At 36.7% G+C, this 27721-nt stretch overlaps 1 protein-coding gene across 9 annotated transcripts in view; it reads left to right on the top strand.

The window, feature by feature from the left end:
• Positions 1–27721, top strand: part of SATB1 (SATB homeobox 1) — a 100768-nt gene that overhangs the window by 35892 nt on the left and 37155 nt on the right. For all 9 annotated transcript variants that reach the window (XM_027061919.2, XM_027061921.2, XM_027061922.2 and 6 more), the window contains 3 exons: positions 13428–13539; positions 15811–16265; positions 23919–24131. In XM_027061919.2, the coding sequence (XP_026917720.1) occupies positions 13428–13539; positions 15811–16265; positions 23919–24131 (780 nt within the window). The remainder of the gene's footprint in view (positions 1–13427; positions 13540–15810; positions 16266–23918; positions 24132–27721) is intronic.

The raw sequence follows: 27721 nt of genomic DNA, 5'->3' as shown, positions 1-27721 counted from the left end.
GGCAGTCACTTCCTCCCCCCATCCTGTCACATCCATCTGGATCAATAGGTATAATTGAGCTAATAGGCCTTCATTTTGAACCCCAAGACAATGTTAGGAATTTGCATTGGAAATAGTGGGCACTTTAATTTCTTGAGTCTATTTGCAAGTATAGACCTTCCTCAGCCACTGGCCTGATATGATAGATGAGGATATAACTGCCCAACTCCATTTAAAAATAGAGCATTTCCTGTTTGAGATGTGCTTGTAGGTTTTTGCATTTGCCCGTTCCTGATATAATACATAAATCTTATTGGATACATAAACTTTTTTAAATTCTAGGACTTTTCCCAGTCCTTACCCTACTGACCGTGGGTATCCAAGGTTATGAACATCTGCTTTGCCAGGCACTGAAGTACTTGATACTGATTGGATTTTACTACCATTTTCAGCAATGAGATTCATAAAGGAAATGGTAAACCAGTCTTATATGGTAGTAGTGTGAATTGCTACTTATTTTTTTCTGCCTTCCTATTGGAACTAGTTATTCTTCATTCTCTTTTGACTTAGTCATCTGCTCTGTGTTAATATTATAATGTATAGAATTTACAATAGAAGAATAAAAATGTGCTCCAAATTGCAAGTTTTCCTAAGTCTCATATAGCAGGCTCATTTTTAGCTGATTTAGATACATAAGGATTTTACTGTAGCTTGATGTTAGCTCTCTGTAACCTTTCAGATATATTAATCAAAAAAGCCAAACTTAATAAAGCATCTAACTTAAAATGGATTGATCTCAAATATTTTATAGCTGCTATCTTTTCACAATAGTAAAACATAAAAGAGTTTAAGCCATGCCAATTTAGAGAGTGCTTAACAATGTGTAAGTACTTCATTTTCACTTAATAGATTTTTACCTGTGCTTTGTTTTAGATCTGAACAGGTTTCCTTTGACCTCAAAATCACTAATGCAAGGAAAATTACCATATCATGAGAGCATTTCCCCTATTTTTTTTTTCTGACTTGCAGAATAATAAATACTGCCAAGGCTGAGGAGTATAGACCTGGCCTGGAAAAAGCCTATTAAATGCTATTTTCTAATTTTTTTTTAAGTTAACCGAATCATGCTAATAAATCTGATTTTCTTGCTAAAACAGAGCTAGTTTTCGAGTGCTTTTGAGTGTCTTTTTTTTGCAACTACTACTTAAATTTCAAGTTGGGCTCTGTCTGGACTTGCTTTTTAAACCTGCTTTATTTCGTGTCAGATTTGGCCAGACTCGTAAACAAATAAACAAAAGACCTTAAATTCGGGATAATCAAAACAAATAGGTATACACACCCAATTTTTTTTTTCCTGTTTCATTGGAAACTGCTCAATCATAACGTGTTCGGAGTATAAAAAACATAAGAGAGCCTTTAACATAACAGGAGAGAGCCTCAGCCCGGCTCTGCAGCTCATTGCCAATTGAAGTAAGGAACGCTCTGGCTGTTGGGACTTTTAAATCTAGACTTAAAAGTTATTTGTTCTGTTTAGCATTTTTAAAACGATTCTATTAGGAATTGTATGTGCTTCAGTTTTAATTTTAACTCATAATGATTGTAAAGCACCCTGGGATGCTTGCATGAAGGGCGCTTCAGAAATGTAAGATTGTATTGTGTTCTAATATGCAGTATTATTATGGGGTGCTGGAGTTTCATCACGGACAATTCATAAGGTTGCAGAATTCTTCATTGAAGGTAGCTGACATCTTTCAGACATCCTTCAGTAGTCTTTTTTTTTTCTTTTATTTTTACTCTAAAACTTTATCCTCTTTAGCCATCATCGTTTTCTTTACTTCTTTTAAAAAAATATTATCTTTATTGCAGTATTTTCCCATAAAAATGCTAATCTAATTTAGTTTCCTCAGAGGGGTTAAAGGTGCAAACCACATGATAGGTTGAAAGTTAAGAAAAGATTAACGCTTTGTTAGCACCCTTTGAGATCACATTTTCACTTCATCCTTGGGTACCACTGATTGTCCTAGGCTTGTCCCTTTCTACTGTCAATCCAGCCTTTATTCCCAGGCAGTTAAAAAATGTGGAGCTACCTGAAGCAAGTATTAACTTTATGAAACGACACAATAGAATTTCCAGATGTGTTGAAACTCCTGGGTTGTGATAACATAGGACAGAGCCTCATTTCGTTTTCTTTTTGTTTCTTAATGGAACTATTTCTTGGTGTGATATATTTCTTTAGCAACTTCATTCTGTCACTTTTTATGGGAGTCTTTGCGTGTCATTGCTCTTTGCCATCACTTTAATTAGTGAGCTTGTACCATTCATTACCTAGGAGTCAAGAATGTGAGCTCTGTCATTACTAGCTCTGTCAGCTCTGGGAAGTGACTCTCCATGCCTCAATTTCCTCATCTATAAAGTAGGAAGATAATAGCACCAATTTTTCAGGATTGTTATGAGAATTACGTGAAATACTACTTGCTAAACATTTGGAACATTGCTCAGTTCTAAAGTGTACAATAACTTTGGCTGTTTTTCTACAACATGATGATTGAGAGGTTGCAATTACACATGGGGATGCTGTATAGTCATCTAAGAAACTGCTGCTCCAAAGAAGATTTTGATGCAGACTTTTTATGGAAACAACCAAGAACTTTTCACATGTGGAAAAAACAGAGGACTGTGTTACAGTCCATTCTCACCTGTGAGGGGCACTTTTAGCATCATCCTTTGAATCATTATAAATTTCCCATGTATTTTTAAATGGAAGTGGGGAAAGGCTCAAACCTTGCACTTTAAATAAGTCCATTTGCAAGTTAAGCAAATAAGGTACCTTAGATTAGACAGTGTCCAAAAAGCATAAAGATGCCTCAGGGGACTGTCCTGTGGGTGGGAGCCTGTCTCGTGTCCTTTCGTGAACTCCCCTTACCCCCACTCCCTGCACTCAGGGCTCCATCCTGCCTTTGCGCACCCATCATAGTACTTTCCATGCTGTTCTGAGATTATGTGCAGACTAACTAGGCTCGCCTTACCTTGTGATTAACTGTCACAAAGGGACTAAGTTTGATTCATCATCACAGTTGTAAATCCTGGCACACAGTAGGATCTCAGGAGTATTTATGAAGCTGATGCCTCATAGGCTTTTTGCCGTGTTAATTTCATGAACCAATAAACTATGTCAGTAGTTTTATTATTAGTAGTTTATGGATACTTTGATCTATAATATCCTACTGTACAAAATATTTCTCCTATTATACTTCTGAATTTTTAGTTTATCTGAGAGCAAATTCTGAATTTTTCTGTAAGGAAATCTGATACTCCAAGCTGTCTTGTATTTTTGCTTATGTTATAATGTTCTTGAATATATGTACAAATTTACATGTTTGTAAGCAGAACAGTGGCCTTGGAGATACAAGGGACCCAGAGATGTAAAATATGCTGCAAAAGATCTAATTATATGTCACTGTTAAGCACAGCCTTTTAACGATATATTTATATGCATGTCTGAAATTTTTCCTCCCTATCAAACATATATTTCAGCATGGCTAATACTTTTCATTTTGGGTCAATTGTGTTATATTTGAGATCCATGCTTTTTTACTGTTAGTTCCATTTGTCCATTTCTCGTGTTTCAAAATAATGTAAAGAAGGAAAATTTCGATAGCACAGTCCATTGATTTATATTCAAAGATGCTGATGCTGCCAACATAGAAATGCTAACAGTCATTACCACCCCATATGGGCTTACAATGTCCATTCCTCAATTGATGTTCTAAAGTCCACATTTGGCATTGGAGACTCTGTATAGGGCTATAAACACATAATGTGTAAAAGTCCACTGTATAAAGGCCCAGAATCACCTGAATTTAGGGAGACCTGCAAGTGTAGATAACTGTTCAGCCATTCCAGAATGGGCCCCAGGGACCCGGCTTGTCCACCCTTCTGCATGAGCACCAGCTCAGCTTGGAGCACATACCTCCAGTGATGGACGGGGCACATTATCTCTCGATGTCCAACCTGTGCAACATTTTTACTGTTTCACTATAACTCCTAAAGAGGTGATTACCAGAATATGGCAGTTTCCAAAACTGTGAAGCATTTTCATAATATTGATAAAGACGAGCCAGATTAATTTGATTTTCCTCTGTGACCTGTTCCAGAGGTGACATTGGTTTATCTTTATTGAGTAGACATAGAAAGTCTTGGTTAACAACTAACAGTAACTTAAAAACACAGAAATCAAGGACATGATATAGCTCTTAGTCTCCTGTGAAATCTTGGATCAGATATGAGGGGATCCATCAACTCTGTGATAGGCTTCTGAGGATTTGTGCAGACCCAGAAATTATAAGTTACTTTTGGGAGTGTATGTGGAGAGACCTTCCACAGGTTTCATGAGATTCCCAAAGAGAGTTTTGTCATTCCATAAAAAAGCTAAATTCTGGGCTGTCTTTTCTCCCCAAGTTTTAAGCAGTCTGGCTTAAAAATCTTAATAGTGTTCATATGAAGAAAGAATGCAGAGAAGGAATATAAAATCTGTAAAGAGTTACAGAGCCTAATTCCAGTACAGTTGACCTTTGAACAACACAGGGTTGGGGACACTCACCCCCTGCATAGTCAAAAATCCACGTATAACTTTTGACTTCTTAGAAACTTAACTATTAACAGCCTACTGTTGACCAGAAGCCCTACAGATAACATATAAGTTGACTAACACATATTTGTATGTTACACGTATTATTTACTGTATTCTTACAATAAAATAAGCTAGAGGAAAGAAAATGTTAAGAAAATCATGAAGAAGAGAAAATGCATTACTGTACTGTAAAAAAGTCTGCATATAAGTGGACCCATGCAGTTCAAACCTATGTTGTTCAAGGGTCAACTGTATTTACTTTTGAAAAAATGGATTCTAACTACTTCAGTCCTTTTACTCCGTGGCTTAAAGTTTTTCAGAATGCTTTATTTAGGACCCCTGGCATTTAACACAAATTTACTTTTTCTTGTGCTGTGTCTAAGTACAGATACTAGAAGTTGTAATCTCCATAGAGGATGAGAGATTTGACTATGCAAGGACCATCAGAGAAAGAATAAGCAAGCATTCCTCAAATTGCCAAGTTGGTGCAGACTGCTTAAAATTTAGAATCTTAGGAAACGATTTTTGCTGTAAAATAAGTCATTGGATTTAGATTAATCTAATGAAAAGCTCGTGAAAATTCTTTTTGGAGTAGGATAATGTTTAATGTATAATGATGGGTGTATTTTTAATAATCACATTATAAATAAGAAACCAGGGGACTTTAACCTTCCTAAAAATAACACTGTAGTTGGGGCATTTGCAGTGAATGCCTGTGAATGGCTGATGTGTATTACAGGTAAATCTTCTTAAGTCATTGAAGAAGACCCTACAGGACCTCTGTTTGGGAATACATGTAGATTTCATAGACTCTGAAAGCCATTAGAAGGGACCCTGGAGATTATCTAATTCAATCCCCTTCATGTTGCAGATGAACAAAGTAAGCCGCTGTGCAATTAATTTGAAATATTACATACCCTTAGTCATAATACACCTTTAACAAATATTTTCTAATTTAAGCTCTTTACTAATATATTCAATTAGTTTGAATAAGAAGGTTTCAGGATGGTAAACATTTCTAGAATAGGTACTTCTACAAAACAACAGAGTAGAGAATCTGGTCGAAGGTATTATCCGGGCCTTAGGTAAAATTACTTTATGTGGAAAAACCATGTGAACTGTGAGCCAACATTTTCTTTAAAAATTATGAATTGGGTATTTAAATAATTAAATACGACTTCTGTGCTTTGGAATGGTCACGTTTTCATCCTTAGGAACTGCCAGAAAATTCAAAAAGATTTAGATGTGTTCTCTTTGTGCTTCCTTTTGTATTGGAGGTTGGTACTGAGATTCCATTTTTAGCATGACACAAGGGTAACTTTCTGTGAAGATGCCGTTTTCAGGCACTGGAATTGATCACGATGGCAAGAGCCATAACTGACAACTGGAGTTTAAGTAAAATTTATAAGTGATTAGTCTCCTCTCAACAAATTGAGATTCCGAATATGCCCCAGTTGTATCTCCCAAGAGAATGGCTTAGAAAGCAATAGAGGATCCAGAGGGAAAGATTTGGGGAACATAAGCTAACATGCACAAACAGAGTATTACACTTAGAAATCCTGCCATTTGCTTCTCATAAATTCAAGCCCATTTCCCTTCCTTCCCACCCCCAAATACCAGATGGGGGACTACCTGTTAATTTTCAACAAATTCGTTCCATGTCACCATCTCATATGATGCCTTTTAGAGCTTGTTTGTTGTATTTGATATCCTTTGGGATTAAAAGAAAATTCCATTTGCTGAGAATCTCCATTAAAATTGTGTTTGAACATGGAGTTGATTCCATTTGATCCAAAATTAAAGTTTGACCTTTGGGTTTTTCACATGCATATGAAAAACTGCTGTGAAATTCAGGCCACAGGCAGACAGGACACAGAGAAAGAGGAGGGGCGTCAGAGTGTATGAAGTTACACTTCTCAAAAAATAAAAATGTAAAAGAATAGGGAGCCAGCAGTTTGACAGATTGTTCAGTAAATGCTCATTTTATTGAAAATTATAAAAAGGTGCTTAATGCCTCTGTGCCATTAATACAATACATAAAAAGGTTACTGTCAAGATTAGTGTTCCAGTCCTGAAAATTAACTATAGGGTTTTATGCATCACTCTGCATCGACTGAGAAGTTAAAGGTTTCTGTATATACATTTCACATGCGCGGGCATTTATTTCAGAAAACAATTATTTTAGACTTTATGCCAAAGACATTAGCAGTAATGTGCTTTCATTTAAAACATGGACATAGCAGATATATATTACAGACAAGGTAGAACCATGAAAATCGCCTTATAGAATTAAACTGGAGTGAGATTATTTCCCTTGCTGTCTCTAGAGTATTCCAATTCAAAACATACATTCCTTCCTACAGAAAAAGATATTCAGATTCCTTAGTTGAAATTAATTAGCATTCAGAAACCAGATAGCATGTTTTTGGGTATTCATGAGATCTCTGTTTGAAAAAAATGTTTTTAACTTGTAGAAATGTGTTGCAACACACAGATGGGAAGAAAAAGAAAAAAAAATCTCTTTAGCAAGCACTGTGTGTAAAAGGAATATTACATTTTGCACGCTCCTGATTGCTCTGTGTAAACAGTTTTTGACATCTGTCTTTATAGTTTTCGAGGAGAGGAAGACTTTGTTAAAAGAATCATTTTTATACAGCAGTCACCATTTCAGTCTTGCTTTACCTGTATTATGAAAGCAGATGGTCTGCATGTCTTTTGAATATTTATAACTATCAAAAACAATCTCTTGCTATTCACCCTTAGGCTTATGAGATGTCAGGACTGTTCTGGTTGAAAAAAATCATCCTGGGTGTTTACAGAAAGAGGATTACATTAAGCTGAAATGACTATACATTTTCCAGTTTAATATTTGTCCATCAGCTGTTTAATCGTATTTAGATAATTGTGTAAATAAGATGTTGTAGCCTTTGCCCTCTCTGCTGATGGAGCCTGAAAGCTTTAAACATGGGTGAACCACCATTTTGTAGATGCTCCTGCTACCTCCTCCCACCGCAGTGAAACCATCAGCAAGTCTTTAGTAAGTTTTGATCAGGATATCACAGTCCTGTTTAAAAAAAAAAAAAATAGTGCACAAAAAGTCAGTATGGAGATCAGATGAAATGCTAGGGAGCTTCTGGCTTCCGGGACAGGCTGTTTAGTTTATTAGAGTATATCGTAATATGCAAATATGGTACAGCACTTCAATTACCCTTTAAAGATGACGTGGCTTTCTCTTTATTCTTCACGAGTATTCGGAGCTTGGAGGGTATTTTGGAAAACTTTTGGTATAGTGGGGGTTAACTGTTTTTTGACTGGAAGCTGAGCAATCAGAGATAACAGATTTTGCTGTGGTTGGTTGATTTGGCAGAAAAGCATGAACAGTTTTGGTTTAAATGATTGAATAACCTGATTAGCATTGTTTTGGGGTGGGTTTTTTTGTTGTTGTTAAAGGCACAACAAAGCAATTTTAAGGGTAATCAGATCACTGCCTTTCCCCAGTTGATAAACCTTTTTTTTTTTTTTTTTTTCAGAAGTCCTCTCCTCTCCCTAAACCTCTTTATTGGCTACCAGGATGACCAAGTAGAAAAATAAAAACATCTTCTTTCAGTTTCTAAATGTGTTCTAAATATATACCTACAACGTATGTTATATTCTAGCGGGGGGGTTGAAAGAATATATAATATGTTGAAAAATGATTTGACCTCAAGCAATTCCTTATGGGGTTTTTTGTTGTTGTTTTTGTTTTTCAAATTTGGAGACCTGCAGTATTTGAGAGCAAAGGTTTAGAATGTTCTAACTATATCTAAGTCAGGCTTTAGAAAAATTCCACCCTTACCTTTTCACAATTAGAAAGGTTATAAATAATGTATTTGGCTGAAAAGGAAGCTCAGCCTGTGGCAGATGGTATCATTCTAGAGTACTGGGGTTTCTGTGAAGATGGCATTCTTTCAGATCGGAACTTCAGCAGACTCTCAGAAAGAACCGAAGCTCTTCATAGGGAGCAGACATGTGCTTTATGGATCTTAGAAAAGCTTACAACTTGGCTCCTAGGATGAGAATATTGTGTCACACTGGGGTTATGAGACCCACAGCCAATTTCTGCCAACTTTCAAATTGCGTTTCCCAACACTGGAAGCTGTGGCCTATTCCTTGGCTGGTGTACTGTGTAGCATTTGAACTTGAGATTTGAGCTGCCTGAGTTTGGTCCGCTTGATTGTTTTATTCCCTGACCATCGGTGGTCTACACAGACCGGCCGCTGAGTAGGAAAACTTGCGATACAACTTGTGCCTTTTTCAAAGTGCTTTGGAGAGCTTGTATAAATAGACACCGAGAGAGAGAACTGGAATAACATAACCACCAAGCACTGCGACTTCCGAGACATCTGTGTGGATGTATTTTGAAAAACCTGGGAAGGGATCTCTTGCAAATTAACGAACAAAGTTTCTTTAAACTATGAGTCCTATCATGACAGCTAAAAATGATGCATCTGAAAAGATTCATGGGACAAGCTGCCATTACCTTTGACCCTTAGGAGCAAAAAAAAAAAAAAAAAAAAAAAAAATTTGTTTCTGGTAGCCTCCAGTAACGGCTAATTCAGTGATCTTTGATCCTTTGATTGATCAGCTAATATATGCCCAGCCCCGTGGTGAGTCCAGGCCTTTCAGACATGCAACCCCAAGACTGACAGCAGCAGGAAGAATGCTGGGAAGGTGCCATGTGCTGGATCTACACCAAGTCAGGAAAGGCTTTGCAGAAGCAAGGGTGCCTGAACTGTGTCCTGAAGAATGAGCTGCTGTTAGCTAGAGAGGAGAGAGGGCACAGCTCGAAAATCCAAGTCAGAGAAGCGGTAGATGTCTTCCTGATACCTGCTACTGGGTACAGGCCAGCTTTACAAAGATACTGCCAGATTGGAATATTGAAACAAATGGTGGAAATACTTTTTTTTCCCGGGGTGTGTTCTCTTGTTATCCCTTGACCCGAGTTAATAAATTTAATTAGTCTACTCTGTTCTTCGGAAGAAAATTTGACATAAAATAACAACATTTGAAAATTTTATCTGATGCTCTTCTGTTATTTAAAGCATAGTCTTTGGACTGATCTGAAATGTGATCATATAATAAAAGCCAGTGAGGAGGAGGCAGAGGGTTGTCATAGTAATTAACGTATCTTGAAGTCCATACTTGGTCTGTTCCCGGCTCTGTGCTAAGAGAACCATATTTATCTTATTTATTGTCTGTGTAAGTGTGGATAGTATGTCTCTTCAGGTCATTATTTTTCTAGGAACTTGCCTAGTGCTTGGCACCTAGTAGGAGTTCAGTAGATAACATGCTGAATGAATGGGGAAAAAAAATGCCTGAATGAATGGATTCTCAGAACAAGCCTGTGAAGTGAGTGTTGCTGTGATTCCCATCTAGTAAGGAGGATTATGATAGAATGAGTGGCCAGTTAATGTGACCAAGGTCACACTGCCTCTGTGCGACACATTTTGGACTTGAATGCAGATTTAGCTATTCTCTTTCATCAAATGAATATTTAGTGTGTATTTAGTATATGCCAGACATTTGGGGCTGGACAATAATATAGAGCCCCAGAGCTGCGTAAAGTACAACTTAGTATAATCTTTTTAAACCAAAGGCTTTTTTTTTTTTTTATCAACATAAGAATCCCAAGCCTCTTTCTTTCAAAATGTGGATCTTGATCTGCCTACCCCCTGCATATCCCCATCCCCTAGGCAGATAGTACCAACCTTGGCTTTGTTATATGTGTTCTCCAAATAATTGGTGTTTCTTTATGATTTTCTAAATTTAAGAACCAGTACTGAATATAATCTTTCTTTCTTTTTTTTTAATGCTTATTTTTGAGAGAGAGAGAGACAGAGCGCGAGCAGGGAAGGGGCAGAGAGAGAGAGAGGGAGACACAGAATCTGAAGCAGGTTCCAGGCTCTGAGCTGTCAGCACAGAGCCCGATGCAGGGTTCAAATTCACAAACTGTGAGATCATGACCTGAGCTGAAGTCAGAAGCCCAACTGATAGCCACCCAGGTGCCCCTAAATATGATCTTTCAAATGCCATGTGACCCACAAGATTCTGAAATCTCTTTCTTGCCCTCAAAATTCATGGTCTAGTCTGATGCCACAGCTAAGTCTCCCAATAGGGATTTTACCACATGGAAAAAAAAAAAGTCCTGACGCAGTGGTACTTGAGCAATTTAGTTGTACAGATTACTACATATTGTTCTAATAAAAATAGAGGTCACCTCAAGTTACCTGAATTATGGAATATTCCCCAGCCCCCTGAAAGCACAGAAAGAATTTAAAAAGTGGCTTTGACATGTGTCATAACCTGTGGATTAGCCTTTTCATTTACATCTTGCTTAGGCTAATATTTACATTAATCAGAGTTTTTTAAGCACACATCACTTGACAGAGTAGAAAACATCCAGAAAGTCACTTAAGGACAGAGCCTACCGAATGGGGTTAAACAAGGGCAGGAAGAAGCTTTGATGATCATGCACATATGGATATTATTTTCCACATATGGATAATAATGAACTACATAGCACTATTACACATGGGCTCTAATTTTATAAAAATATTTCAGATGGGTTATCTTACCACGTACCGTGTATTCTTCCTTTTGTCCCCCCATATACTTTCCACTGTTGGTCTGCTAAATCACATTAAATTGAAGTAATCTGTTTATGTATCTGTCTTCCTAACAGATGGTAAACTTCTAGGCAGAGGCTGTGTCTTATCTGCCTTTGTGTCTCTAGTATCAGCTAGACACATAGTAGGTGTGCGGCAAAGAACAAATTTCATGTATAGAACTGTCGGCAAACTGAAATAGACTGAGCGTCAGAAACCTCAGCGAAATTGAGATATTCCCATACGTTTCTGAAAACTAAGGCATAAACTACATCTACAACTTGTATGTACTATTACATTGACATTTAAGAAACTGCCAGAATGTCTAGGAACGAGAGTAATAATTTTTTAAAAATTGGACCAAAGTTGAAGAGCATCAACTGTCATCCATTTGCAGAATCACCATTATCCATCAGCGATCTGAATAGTTTTATTAGTGTCTGACTTTATTGATCCATTATTACAATAGAGTAAGTGTGATTGAAGCTGACGGATTGTTAACTGGATCAGGTAATCTTCTGGCTCTGGTTTTGACAACCTTGCTAAGTATCTTTTTGTACTCTGGACTGAGGGAGGCTCTTAGTAGAATTGCAAGCTACTGGATTAATGGCAGAGAATCACGAGCACATTAAGAATGTCTTTTTAGAGAAATAAAATGTAAAAATGACTATAAAGTAGAAAGTGTCCAAAAAAAAAAAAAGCTATCATGGTGCCTCTTACGAAAGCCGTGTTTTACACAAATAATACAACTCTGGCTTATTTTTCACTGGAAGTTCTTTAAAGAGCCCCGAGAGTTAGATATTGCAGGAACTTGTGCATGTTACAAAATTAACACTGTATGGATGTCAGGAGAATCAAGAGTCACCAAAAAAACTTTAAATTAGAAGTAGCTTAAAGAAGATAATGATATAAAAATACTTTTGTCCCCAAACTGGCTTTTCTGGTTGTTGCCTGCCTCCCAAACAATGCTGCCTTCTGTAAACTATTTCACCATAGACCAACTGAAGTCTGAAATGTAAGTTCTCATGTTTCTACACATAGGAGTGGAGGAAGGATTGGTGGTACAAGTCTAATTATTCCTAAAATGCAGCTGGAAATTAATTGAGCTGCTACTAGGTAATAAGGGCATTAGGGTTAAAAAGAACAACAAATTAAGGTACTGAAATTACCATAACCGAAATTTGCTGGGAAGAAAACACGTTTGTTTCTTGGAGATGAATTAAAAAAAAAAAAAAAGAACACCCAAAACTTCAAAATCATGGTCATTCCTCTCCTTATTTTTATCATGTTAAACCATTGATTCCGTCTTCAGGGTTTTTGTTAAAAGCAGAGTAAAGACAAGTGACAAAATAGGTCATTTTCTTTTTTGTGGTATCCTTGAGAAATTTAGTAGGCATGAAATGTGTATCTTTTAAAATTTTACGGTTAGTTTGGAATTCAAAATTCAGCTTTACTGTAGATGAAGCTAGCGATGAGATTGTAGAATGTTTCTTTCTCTAAATAGAGGGGCCCTGTGAATAGTGTATTTTTTTCCCCTCAATGTGGTCCGTTCACCTCTGAAGAACGTTAGCGTAGTTAATGCACCTCCAGCTAAAACCCAAATAATAGTAGAAAGTACAAGTAGTATTTCCCAAACTTTATGCACACTCAAATCCCTTGGGGATCTTGGTAAACTGCAAGTGCTCATTGGCTGTGTCTGGGGTAGGGCCCAAGATTATGCATTTCTAATAGACTTCCAGGTGATGCTAATATTGCTGGTCCCTGGGCCACACTTTGAGCAGCAACGATGTGTAGTCACTTAACCTCAAAGTAGTGTTTACTTACGAATTGCAGTCATAAAGTCATCTTCACGTATTGGGATTTATTGAGATGAGTGAAAGTTTGTCAGCCTAACAATAGATGGCAGTGATGGAGGTTCCATGAGTACTAGAGCAAAGTCTGTTGGTTTGATAGCTTTATACTGGTCTCAGGGGGCTGTTGCTTTCTACTTAAATAAGCGTTCGATGTGCTACTTAATGAATTTTAAGAAGTTGAGGCTTTAGGCCAAAGCATGAAACAAAAATGTATTGGTACTCAGTTGATTTAAAAAAATGCCATTTACACAACTGAAATGATTTTTGTGTTCCATCTTGTGCCGATATGTATTACAAATGTTTTCCCCCCTCTTCATGCAGAGTATGATTTCTTCCATTGTGAACAGCACTTACTATGCAAATGTCTCAGCAGCAAAATGTCAAGAATTTGGAAGGTGGTACAAACATTTCAAGAAGACAAAAGATATGATGGGTAAGCAAAAAACTGTTGCAGTGGTGACTACATACCATTATGTGTCATTTGGGGGTTTATCAAAGTCACATCTAAAGCCAGGTCTTGTGATTGCCCAATTAGAGATCAATTTAGAATGTTTCTTTGAGGGTGGGGAGTGGGTATGAGTATAATGAGATAATTAAATTCAATAAATGTTTGTGTTTAAATCAGCCAAACTGACTTGGTTGTCAGACATGCAGGAAATCGAGGCGGGAGGAGGGAAGCTGTCATTTCTTAACATCTCAGTGAAGACCTAACCAGGCCTTGAATAACTAATATTAGCTGTGATTTCGCTCAGAGATAAATCATGCTTTTATGTGTTTTGTTTTTGTTTGAGAGGAAGAGAAAGCGCCTATTTTTACACCCAATTTTTAAAGAAATTAAATTGTATTTATAGTTTCCACAGTTGAGATCAAGTGAATTTTATAGCTCTGATCCCCAGCCCTTCTAGATGGGCACTTCGGTGAGCTTTACCGCCCTGATAGCAGACACATCATTGTACCATTTCTCAACTTTTAATTCCAGTGTAGCATCCCATCTTAGCGTGCAACTCCAGGTCAATATGTGTTGCGCAGGAAATGCATTAAAAATTATCGGCAGTGTGAGACGACACATACAAGTTGTGTGCTGTACCTGAGCATTTAGACGGTGATGTTTCTCCCTTTTGAGTTTGCTAATGTTGCCAAAGGTTCATGTTTTAATTTCTATTAATGTTTTCTTTCACATACTTGTACCTTCCAAATAATGCATTTTAAAATAATATAGGAACAGGATGTTTAATATGCATAGCATTACGTCCTGTTTTAAACCTGTGTCTTTCCTTCCATTGTGTTCGTTTAATAACAAGAACAATAATGACTTTTCCTAAAGATTTTAAGAAACAAGAGAACCTGAATTTTGAGTGTGTTTTAGCGTTTAATATTTGAAGCAAAGCCATCCATCTACCAAAACAGATTCTTTGCCTTTTATAGCGTAGAGCTGTAATGAAGACAATGCATCATTTTTGGAATAATTGCTTGAATTACTATTCCCTGTGAATGGCCCACTTGGGCTGATATCACTGGTAGAAATGGAAGGTTTCTTTCCCAATTCTTAGTTATATTTTGCATATATCAGTGATTGTAGCAATATGATAAGTTCCTCTAAATATAAAGCCTGAATATTTAATAAAAAGAGAAATGACGATGGAAATCAAGCCAGAGTCTATACATGGGAGGTATGGTGTGCTATTTGGAAAAGACTCACCTATTTACATATAACAGCCATGCTCAGCCTTTCCAGTCAGGAGCATCAAACCGGTCTCTTCCTTGCTACAGCAAAGCATTGGACACACTGACAGCTGACTCTCGGCCAGTCCGCATTAGGGACCTAGCCAAGGGAGAAGCATTCATCCTGATAGGTGGTAATAAATTGCAAAATCATGACAGTATCACCGTTGCACCAGGATGATTCTCTGACCCTTCTTGAAAGATTGCTGATAGCCATAGCTTCTTCAAGAAACATTTGGCTCTTAGCAAAACTGGGTATACTGGCTTGCAGTACAGTAAACCAGTCGCTTCATTCTCCGGTGGATATACTTGCCACCGGTGATAGTTAGGATTAAATGAAACAAACCATATAGGATACTCAACACAGTGTTCAGTATGCACTCAGTTATTATTACTTACTATGCTCACTTTATTATATTGATTCCTTCTTTACAATCCATGGCTAGGTAAAAATTGAATGCAGATAACATTTATGTCCTCTTTTTCCTTTCAAAACTTTTGCTTCGAGTAATAACAGTCAATATCTATCATGAGAAAATACCTGGATATTTCTTTTTTCTTTAGTGCATATATTTTCTTAGCCCAACTCTTTCTAGTTGCTCTTAAGCACATGGTGTTCTTCTAGTAGCTGTTTTAAAAAAAAAAATTCCTTAAAAGCCTTCTTGGGGGTAATAAGTGAGAGTGAAAAATAGTTTGACCCCAAAACTAGTCACCTGGAATTTGAAAATAATTGATTTTATGCCTTAAGTCTAAACCACATTATAAAATTAGATCTGAAGTATTGTATTGTCCCCCTTTCAAAGTTTGTGGAATTGTGCAGAAGAGGAAAGTAAATCCATAGCCATTGGGTTCCATCTTAAAATTTTCTTTAGTTCAATTGGATTTTCAGCGTGCCCTGTGCCTCTATTTAAGAAATGATCAGAAATGCTTATCAATACCCATTACTGTTGGCTTAACATGGCTTTACTTTTGTCTACTTTAGTCGAAATGGATAGTCTTTCTGAACTATCCCAGCAAGGTGCCAATCACGTCAACTTTGGCCAGCAGCCTGTCCCAGGGAACACAGCTGAGCAGCCTCCGTCCCCCGCGCAGCTCTCCCATGGCAACCAGCCCTCTGTCCGGACCCCTCTACCGAACCTGCACCCTGGGCTTGTGTCAACGCCCATCAGTCCTCAATTGGTCAACCAGCAGCTGGTGATGGCTCAGCTGCTGAACCAGCAGTATGCAGTGAATAGACTTTTAGCCCAGCAGTCCTTAAACCAACAATACTTGAACCACCCTCCCCCTGTCAGTAGATCTATGAATAAGCCTTTGGAGCAACAGGTTTCAACCAACACAGAGGTGTCTTCCGAAATCTACCAGTGGGTACGTGATGAACTGAAACGAGCAGGAATCTCCCAGGCAGTATTTGCACGTGTGGCTTTTAACAGAACTCAGGTCAGTTTTGTTCTTTTTGGAATGGTTCTCTCTCTTTTTCTCTCTTCTTTCTTTGGTCCCAATTTTTTGCTAATGCTTATTCTTTTGCTCTATGCTCTTATTTTTTTACTCTACGCTTACTCTTTTCAGTCCTTCTTGTTGTGTGATCATATTGTCTGTTCTTGATGGTGCCTAAGTCTTATCACTCCTTTCCCTATCATAAACCTCCTCTACCAAGAGCTACGTACAGATTGATCTTGACTCAGGGGCTTTGAAAGAATAAATTCAATATTGAATATATTTCAAACTGGCATTACCTATGTTTTTACCTAAAGAGGTCATAGACTGTTAGTAGTAGCAGGTTGAGAAAAGTTTCATGACTTGGTCAAGGCCATTGGTAAGACTCCAGGCTTCTAGCCTACTATCTTCCCCCTGTTATCCCCATATCAAGCATGAGTATATAAACATGCCCTGTTTAAGTTCCTCTACAACTTTCTGGAGAAAAAACAAAGCAAAACATATTGTGAGACTCCATAGCAATTTCTGCCATTTAATTTGAACAGCCATTTCGGGGAAAAATATATGGGGTGTGTGTGTGTGTGTGTGTGTGTGTTGCTTATTAACATAAAATGTTTCTGAGCTTTGTCCTCTTCCCTCTTTACATTATTGTTAGTATTCCTTCAAACTTCATTCTTTAGATCAGAGATCAGCAAACCTTTCTGTAATTGTCCAGAAAGCAAATATTTCAGGCTTTGAGGGCCATCAGGGCCCTGTCAGGGTGTGGGTAGCATGGTCACAGCCAGGGACAATAGGTGAATGGATGCGGGTGTGGTGGTGTTTCAGTAAAACTGCCTATAAAACAGGCCCCCTGGGAGGTTTGGCCTGAAGGCCTTAGTTTGCTGTCTTTTCACTGAGACCTGCATATACCCCTGTGTTCACACCTTTGTCCTCCTGGGCAAATACCTGTGAGGATATTATCAGCACAGAGGATGTTTAGAGGGACCTGGAGAAAGAGTGATGTATGATATGAGAAGGCCTAAGATGAAAAGTCCTAAACCAATTCTATTAAATTGTAAATGAGAGGGTTTTTTAAAAATTTCTTTTTTTGGAAATTAGTATGGTATATATGGTGTTTATTTTTGGCCCAGGCACACTAAAAAAAGACAAAAGAACATGTAACTTTGATTAGAAATGAGGACATTACGTCCTTTCAACTTCGTTGTTTTACCAGGGTTCTTTTCTTTTGTCAGGTTTTTTTTTGGACTGACTCATACTTTCCTTTCATATTTAAGTTATTTTGTTTATTACGTGATTATAAGAATAAGATTCTAGTATAAAAATAATCTAGTATTAATTACTTGCTGGCAGAGTTTCCATACCTAGGAGAATCCCAGCAGTGACTTATTTTTGGCTTGCCTTAACTGGATTGAAAGTTAGGAGGCCTGACAAAGCCTTTAACTCAGTGTTTGTTTTCATTTTCTTTATCTGTTTTTTTTTTTGTTTTTGGGGTTTTTTTGGTGTGTGTGTGTGTGTGTATCATTTGTCTTTTTTAAAGGGTACTTGCAGAGGGTAATTTCTCAGGTTAGTATGATTTTAACTAATTTTATATTTTTACCACTTAAAAATGTTAATTAGTGGCTGGTAAATTTCATGACATTTATATCAGTTGGGAAGTTATTATTTAAAAAATTAAATGAGTGAATGAATCAAAAGTCAAACTTCTAGTTATCCTGTGTCTGGCAGCATTCTTTATTTTTGTAAATAGCAGTAACTGCTAGTATTTCTCAGTACTGGGCAAAAAATAGGTCTCTTCATAAATGATCAGTAAAATGTTTGTCAATTTAATTGAAAGCCCACAAAGACAACATTGACATAAACGCAAATGAAATACAGATTTGCTAAGAAGTGTTTTAAAAACTGAGCAAATTGTTATTTCTTAAAGCACTAAGGAATCTGCTTTAAGAAACAAGGAAATGAAATAAGAATGTATTTTATATGGTGAAGAATGACAAGGTCTTAAAGCACTAAGGAAAGTATTTTACATGGTGAAAAGTGACAAGAGAGTTTAGCTGAGGGATGTGTGAAGTCACTATCCATCTGTACGGTTTTTCTTCTCTTGGGTTATGATGTCACGCCGTTACTCTGAAGGGTTGACCATTTGTCCTGCCTTTGGTTCCCACATTGGCTAATTCCATGGATATCTCTAGGATTTGTTGCTGGAAAGAAGGCAGAATTCTCTCTTTATACCATAGTAATCTCTTTAAAAAGACAGTTATCTCTGTGGTTAAAACACCAAAAACAGTGACTTAATTTTTCTGAGGCTGGTAGGGGAATGAACAGTGACAGCCTCAGTACCAAGCTCTCTTTAGTAATAATAGCTAATTTAGAAAAAGTTACTACCATAAAAAATTATTTGGAGCCCCGGGTGATAGAGAGATTTGGTTTTAAACCTGTATATTGGTAATTGGTACGCCTGAGTCAAAGTGGATATTGGCCATATTTGAAGCTGTTTTACTTCAATAAGAGTAATTTTCTATGTATTTTAAGTGTTCACTTTTTGGGAACGAGCTTTTGAACATGCAAGCATGCGTGTGTTTTTGGTGGTCATACTTAAAAACCACACACGCGCGCACGCACACACGCACACACACAGCTGCATTTATTTTAATGATTATACATTCATATGAATGCATGTAGTGTGTTTATTTCGAAGTGTATGCATTTCAATAAAAGCAGGTGCAGAGTGAGAGTGTATGGTGTGAGTGTGGCGTACGAAAATACACATGCTAATGCATATGTATAGGCAAGGAGCTCTGCAGAGTTAAATCGCACATCACACATTTGCGTGCACTTACTACAATGTGCAATTCCAACTCCGAGTTTTAAAAAATTAACGTAAAATATGTACATGCAAAGGCAAAGTTATATGATATGATCGAATAAAGAAATTGGTACCCTATAAAGAGTATTTTAAAACATTAATATAATAGATAATGCTGTTATGAGTTGAGAGTATTTTAGTCATTGACAGTTCTGTGCAACTTTAAAATCCTGGATTTCATGTTTTAACTCTTCACTGGAGAATTTTCTCGTCATCCTAATTGGGTCTCCTAAAACCCCTCTCTTAAGACTTTCACACGTGACTATTAAAAAAAAAAGTTTACCTTTTCTGAAAATTTATGGTGAAATTTATATAATTGTTCTAAGGACTTTTTCCCCTTCTAAATTGATGGGCATATGTGCTTTAATTACTATCAAAGGTACCAGCTTTTAGCATATGTCATTCATTCAGTTATACCTACTTGATGTCTTTTTAGTGGAAACCTATGGCTAAAAATAATTGTCGAAGCTTCTAGATTTATACTTTTCAGTTCACTTCCCTATATTATTGCTATTTAGGGATTGTGATAGAAGCAAATATATTTGTTCGTTAGTGCCTTTAAAAAATTAAAAAAAATAAAATAAAATCCAGAATCTAACTCTGATCCCATTCTGTGGCTTTTTTTTTTTTCCTTTTTTCTCCCCACACCCCTTTGGCACACTTTATTTTCCAGTAAAATAAAGAATGAAGATGGATTATTCAAAACTGATAACAGTAATGGACCATCATGTAATGTTTTATTGAATTTGAGTTCTGTAAATTATGTGGTGGAGAGAAATTTGCCTGCTTAAGTATAACAGAAATTGCTACTGTGTTCCTATAATTCTTCACAGTGTAATTTAAGGAAAGTCCACTATCCATATCACTATTGGATAAAAGGTAAAAAGGTGCTATTACCCCAACGTGACAGCTCTCGTTTAGCCTCCCAAGCGACAGAGATAAATGCGTCTGCTTATAACTTACTTGGCAGGCGTCCAAGGTAGTAGGTGGAGTTGAAAATAGTCTTTCACCTGGACATGTGATTAAAAATTCACAAAACAACAGAGGTAGGTAGTCTTGAAGAATATTCTACTTATTTTCTTTTTAGGGAGGGAGGTTTCATAAAATCCTGTTTTCCTTCTGAGGGCTTTGAAGTTCCATGAAGCTGATAAAATCTATTTGAATCAGTGATTATGTTCAAAGAGGAGACAAACGGGAGGCCAGACAGGCTTTTTGTTCAGATTGGCAGTCTCTTTCGCTTATCTGCTGTTTTAAAGAATTCATAATTAGCTTTTGGAAGTACTGATAATATTTATTGAAGGTTTTTTTCTTTCTTTTACAATTACTAATGAATTTTACTTGTAATAACTAGTAAACTCTTTTTGGAATGTAAAAAGGGTTTAGGAATTCATCACTAAGTTCACTAAGTGAAGAAAATTGGAATTCTCCCTTAACCCCTGTGCAATGACAATGCAGAATAATTTTCTGTTTTTATGTACAGAGCACATAGTGCATTATTTGATGATGTAAAGTCCCAATGAAAAGCAGCTTCTCATTTAATATAATAAAATTAATATTCATTAGTTGTTGGTAACTTACTACATAACATACAAATCCTCAAGTTCTTTTCGGAGGCAAGAATGACTGATGATTTTGTTTGACTTTGTTCAGTAAGTTCATTGAGCACCTATGATCCACAGTACATGTTTTAGTCCTGGTGTTTTAGTATAGTCTCTAAGATAGCAGGTAATGTACATGAAGAGCTTGACATATTATTTTTTTAGCATGAAGAAAAAATTTTGGTAATAGATCCCTTGTACTCTGCCCCATGGGGGATTGCTACAAATGACCTTGATCTAAGTCTGGGCTATATTTTTGACTACGGGATATGGGAAACAGGGGCCATGTACATCTTGAGTCTGTAAATGCAACCACTCACATAACAACTTGAATGGGACCAGAACATGCATTCTCATATTCAGATTCTAAAGTCATTTTGCATACAGAATTATTCTCAAGTGACATGATTTTTTTTTTTTTTTGGGGGTAATTAACACATTCTAATCAAAATATTTTCTAACAATATTTTCAAGCATTTCCACCAGGGGGCACTCCCCTCATTGAAAGCCTGGGCCAAAAAAAAAAAAAAAAAAAAAAAAAATCCAAAGGTTTCTACAACACCTGACAGTGTCTACACTCACTGCTTTAGAGCTCTTTGAGTGTTCCAAGATTCAAAATATTGCTTTAGACCTTAGCATAGTGCAAGCAGAAAAACTGTACTTGCTGCAGTGGAATAATTAAGTGGAAATAAATGCTCTGCCCCTAAAATACTTTATATGCTCAACTGGGAAGTCATGCCAATATCAAAATATGGGAAGAGGAAATTTTAAATTCTCTCCCAAGTGATGTGTTGTCTTCTACTTTAAGCACGCAGGATTGACTTAGTTTCATGTTAACATGACTTGATAGAGAATATTAATGTATTTTTTCATGTGTTTGCTTTTCTCACTATAGTTGTCTGCTATCTCAGAAAACATTTTTAATAGAGATGATACATTATTTTGTTACTTGAGATTTATAAATGTCTAATTTCAAGGTTCCCAAATACAGTAACATCCTAAATATCTGTAGGATCCTTTTGACCTAATCTGGTTTTTTTAAATTATTGAACAGTTAGTGTAGATGAACATCTTACGTAGCACCATGTAACTTTTCATTGAAGGCTTACTTTGATTAAATTAGTAATTGCCACTAAAATTTGCCCATGAGTAGCATATCTTGTTCTTGAGTTTCTATCAGTTCTTGAGTTTCTATCACTCATTTACAATTTTTTCCTTTTGTGGTCTGAATACACGTAATTAATCCACTTAGTAAATGTTTATTAAACACTCATGTGATAGGCATTGTGCTGGGATGACAAATAGGAATATTAGGTTATTATGCTCAAGGAAGTGAGAGCACTGTATTTGTCTATAATGTACCTTTCTATCTCTTGATTTCTGTGTGGTTCACATATATTGCTTTGCCAGGCATATTGTTTTAATACGTAACAGTTGGTGGGGAAAAGTAGAGACCCAGGACTATTTTTTACACCTATTTTCAAGCATTTTTTGAGACCTGTATTTTTTGGTTTCAGTGTGACACATCCAAAACAGTCAATCTAATTAGTTGGCCTTGTGCAAATTAAATAGCTGGATGATTGACTGCCTGTTTGACTAAATTTTAGTTAAATTGACTGGATGTTTTATTCCTGTATAAACACAGTTGCAGCATTACTTGTCAGTATTATGAATGAAGGGACATGCACCCTTCATTCTTCAGTCACATTTCTTACAGTAAAACAAAGTTTGGTTCCCCTTTCCAGACCAAGTGAGATACTAAAATTTAGCAGTAAGCCCCCGAGCCTATTGGAGGCTCTTTTTAATAGCAGCCTGTTCAAATCATTTTTAAAGTGGACCATGGTTTTATACTCTCTGCATCCAAGTGTTCTATTTGGACAATGTGGTACCTTATCCCCGAAGAATTAGGAACAAAATTAGGTTTGCATTTGTAGGAAGCCATGAAAACACCCAAATGTTATCATCTTTGGGCTCACTCGTTTTGATATGAAACTTTGCCTCCCCTTTCCCGAATGTACTCTTTCACCATTTCTGCAGGGCTGCTGGAAAGTGAAATTTACAGATTATATGGAGATCTTGGCAACATTTTATTTCGAACTGTACTGTGATAAACTGATACTCTGGCTAAACGTTGAAGGCAAACGTGTCCTGGTATTCCAGGCATTATTTCATGCACAAGATAGAACAGGTTAAAGGCTGCTCAGTCCTTATCAAATGGACAGAAAATTTTTGTAATCATTCTATTTCATATAATTCTTTAAACAAAAATGAGGAAACTCATTCATTGTTGAAAAGCTTCTCCTAAAAATTAAAAAAAAAAATTGGTTGACAATTCATGCTCTAGTATTTAGGGAGAGGGACACCTTAAAGGAGTTTACAATGGTTTGTAAATTTCTTCTATTACTAATAAAGACTTCTATTCCTTAAGAAATTCAGTAACTACAGAATTTGATAGTGTTCTTTTCCTGGGCATGTTATGATGGATTTTTGCAACGTAAATATGGGGTTACGTGTTTCAGATTTAATCAATGTTTTCTGAAGGTCAGAATTTCAACCTGTTACCCAGAGCATGACAGTATTTAGAATTTTTCAAGAGAGTCTGTATACTTTCCTTGAATGGTAAATACAAAGAATCACTTGTCATTGACTCTTAATTGAAGATTAAGGGATAACTTAAAGTACTGCCTGTGAAAACGTAGCATAAATCTTAGATGATGCTTTAGTAATACTCTTTTTCTAACAATTCATCTTCTGATACTCTTTGAAAGTTCTACTTCTCTAGTAGTAGCTTTGTATCTTTATGTATTGGGCTGTCAGCCTTCCACTGCCTTTGTCTAGGCAGCTTGAGAACTATACAGTTCAATGCTGTTGTATTATGAGCATTTCATTTATTCTTAACTTCGCTCGATCGTCTCTCTGTGAAAGATTTCATGGCAAGTTAAGCTACTCAAAGGAAGGAGACCAATTAGGCAGCTTCAGTTTGTGTTACACGTAAAGCAGATGCTTAATAAAATTAAGAATACAATTGAGGCTCTCTCCTCTTTACCACTTCAAATGTAACTAATACATTTCTATGTAGAATTGATGCTTCTGACTGTTCATTTTCTAAACAGAGTGGAGAAGGAGAGGGAAGGATCACCGCTGGCTGGGCAGAGCTCAGGAGCAAGCTCACCCTGTGCCTTTCATTCCCTGCAGGGCTTGCTTTCAGAAATCCTCCGAAAGGAAGAGGACCCCAAGACTGCATCCCAGTCTTTGCTGGTAAACCTTCGGGCTATGCAGAATTTCTTGCAGTTACCAGAAGCTGAAAGAGATCGAATTTACCAGGATGAAAGGGAAAGGAGCTTGAATGCTGCCTCGGCTATGGGTCCAGCCCCCCTGATAAGCACACCGCCCAGCCGCCCTCCCCAGGTGAAGTCTCCTGTGCTCTTTGCTCTTCTTCTTTTTCTTCTTCCTTCTCCTCCTCCTCCTCCTCCTCCTCCTCCTCCTCCTCCTCCTCCCTCCTCCTCCTCCTTCCCCCTCCTCCTTCTCTTTTTCCTCTTCTTTTTAATGTCTGAGGAAGAATCTCAACAAGAAATTGGAAAGATAGATGAATAGATACCAATTTTTCTAAAAATAATAATTCATAGAGTTGCTTGAGGAGAATTTGGTCCCAAATCAGTGATTCTGATATAAAAACAATAAGCTACTAATTAGAGGAAAGAAAATTGCTTTCTGTTGCTTCCTTTTGGGGGTTCTTTGGGGGTGAAAAGTAGTCTTTAAATGGGATGTTTGTCTCTACTACTATTATTAAGTAAAGAAATATTTTAAGCTCAATACGAGAAAAAGTAATAGTGCATTTTATCCCTCTGAGTTTTAGAACTGCCGTTTGAATAGTGAATAAATAAAAATAAATAAATAATTCCATTTGTATTTATGCTTTCCAATACGAACTGCAGCTGGTACCAATTACACATCATCTCGTTCGTAATCTTTCATAATTAAGTTTAATACAATCCTTGAAGGCAGCTTTAAATGGTGCTGATAAGGAACGCCATCCATATTCCCAGAAATGGGCACATTCTCTGTTTTTCTAAATTTTTGCACTTTTAGAAAAGACAAAAGTCACCATGCAGTTGGAAGTAGGGACCTGTATAGGGGCCTGACTTTGTGTACATGTATCTATATTTATAGTTTTTAAATAGAGTTTTAAAGATAACCTTGTAATTATTATGAGAATTAAAGTTAAGTTGATTTGCAATACAAACTCGTAGATAAAAGTTTGATAATGGATTAGACTTCAAATCAATAGGCAAGTATATTTTTTACACATTTAATTTATAGCATGTGCAACTCTTAAAAATAAGGTCAGCTAAAGCTGGATCAAAACTGAATATGGGAGGCACCTGGGTGGCTCAGTCGGTTAAGCGTCCGACTTCAGCTCAGGTCACAATCTCAGTTTGTGAGTTCGAGCCCTGCGTCGAGCCCTGTGCTGACAGCTCAGAGCCTGGAGCCTGCTTCGGATTCTGTGTCTCCCTCTCTCTCTGACCCTCCCCCCTCACACTCTGTCTCTGTCTGTCTCTCAAGAATAAATAAACATTAAAAAAAATTTTTAAAAACTGAATATGGAACATAAAATATTCATAAGGTCATCATGAAATTGTATTTTGATGTTAATTTCTTTCCATCAATAGTAAAAAAAAAAAAATTCCCACCTTTCCAAGTATGGAAATATAGAAAAAGCTCATTCAACACTAAAAATGAAATTGCCACAGATAATAACTTCATCAGTAAAGAATAGACATAATATTCAGCCACTTGTTGAGGTCCTTAAGCTGTACGTTGTAATGTTCTGAAATGAATCTTTTGTGGAAACATCCAGAGTTCGTTTTCTCCATTTTATGTAATAAAAATCATTCGGTCTTGATGTCTATAGGCACAGAGTGTAAGGAAGTCATTGCTGTAATTGTGAATAAGAAAGTCATGGGTCTCTAGCAGAGAATAATGATATTTATCTGCATGTATACATATCTACCTGTCTATACATACAGTTACTGAATTTGATCTGTAAAGCCTTCCTTAAAATATTTTTTAAGAAAAAAAATGCAGAATTCTTTATGTATATATGTGTATACATACATATATATGTATATGTGTGTGTATATATATATATATATATGTATGGTTTTTAGAGCGTGATTAAACAAAAAAATAATGTACTTTGGACTTGGTTTAACACTTAGTTTGTGGTGTTTAGAGTTAATGCACCATCGTTAGTTAACTTTGCTTCTATAATCGTCACAGAAGGCCTCTGGGCAAAGAGTTATTTTACTTATCACTTAATCTGCAATACTAACAAAAGAATTGCTTACTTAAGATCAGTATGAACTTCAGCATTAAGCTGTTTCTTTTTTCTTTTTTTTTAATCTAAATATTTGACTTAGTAGTTCCTTAAGACAGTTTTGTTTTCTAATATTTCTGTGATTTTAATGCTTTTGTTTTTTCTAATGTGATTCTGCTATCCTTATTCATCAAGTTTTTCCTTTAGCCACATTTACATTAATTCTTAAGTGGTATTTCTTTTCATATACCATTAAGATACTCTTGGGTAGCTTTCTTATATATACGTCTAAAGACTATGTCTGCTGGTAAGTTGGGAAGAAAATATAATTTGTTTTGGCCTGCATTATTGATTAACTAGTTGAGCCACCCTTAGCTTTATTTGTTTGTTCTCAAAAGGGGTTGAGACCAAGCCCATAGCGGGGATACCCAGCCAACGATGAACGTGTATGTAAAGTATGTAGATACCACAGATTCTTAGTGAAACTCTTTCAAAGGAAAACAGTTTCTGTTAATGCAGAATTACTAGCCCTCTAACCAAATTCCGAAATGATTATCAGATGTGTGTAATTTTAGTTCACTGCTATAATATACATCTTCAAGTATCTTAACTTGCCTAAGAATCCCTTTGCATGACTTAATATTATTTTAATAGAGCTCATAACCACTTTGTCCACCTTTTACCCTTTAACGATGACTTTCTGAATTAAATTTTAAGAACTCTTAAATGTATTAAAAGTATTATCAATGTGAAATGAGTACTTAAGATTTGGAAAAATGTGTTCTCCAGCGGCGGAGTTAGTATAGTTTTGCAACAGTTGAAATGGAACCAATACACCATACTTAAGGTTTTAATATGTTTATTACAAGTGATTGAAATGGAAGGGGAAAAAAGGACAAAACCACAGATACAGAAACAAACTGCAGAATTTTATCTTTTTTAATTTTATATTTTTGACAAAGAGGAGTCTGTCATCCCATTTCATTTCACCGTACAGGAAGAGATTCAAAACATATTTTGAGACAAGTCTTTGGCTTGGTTTGGAGCCGAACCCTGATTTCTTTCTAAAGTACTGCTTTTCAAAGGCAGAGGTCTTTTATGGCTCACAGGAGACCAGACTACCTTTAGTCCTGAAAGAGCTGGATTCTCTTCCAGCTCCTTCCCTGTAGAGTTGAGGTCATACAGAAGATGATTGATGTTATATTTTTAAGAGAGAGAGAGAGAGAGAGAGAGAGAGAGAGAGAGAGAGAGAGCACGCAAGTAGGGGAGGGGAAGAGAGAGAGGGAGATACAGAATCTGAAGCAAGCTCCAAGGCTCTGAGCTATCAGCCCAGAGCCAGACACGGGGCTCAAACCCATGAACCGTGAGATCATGACCTAAGCCAAAGTCGGACACTTAACTGACTAAGCCACCATGGTGCCCCCATACAGAGGATGATTGAGATATCTTCCCAAGGTCATACCAGACTAAGGACCTAAACTATTGAGTAACTTGGATTCTAAATTATCTTTAAGAAGGCTCTTCCCTGGTTTTAGTCAGGCCCCAAGTTTTATTCCAAGGAGTACTTCCCTGGGAAAATCTAGGCCAACCTCAGATATCACCAGAGCTCTTGGCTGGCTGCTGCCTAGGTGAGATGCCCCTGGTGCAGACCTGTCCCTTGTGCCTCAGTAGGGGCAACTGT

This window comes from Acinonyx jubatus, chromosome C2, assembly GCF_027475565.1.
Source record: "Acinonyx jubatus isolate Ajub_Pintada_27869175 chromosome C2, VMU_Ajub_asm_v1.0, whole genome shotgun sequence".
NCBI lineage: Eukaryota > Metazoa > Chordata > Mammalia > Carnivora > Felidae > Acinonyx > Acinonyx jubatus.
Note: the sequence above shows the minus strand (reverse complement) of the source record. Positions and strands in the feature narration are given on the sequence as shown.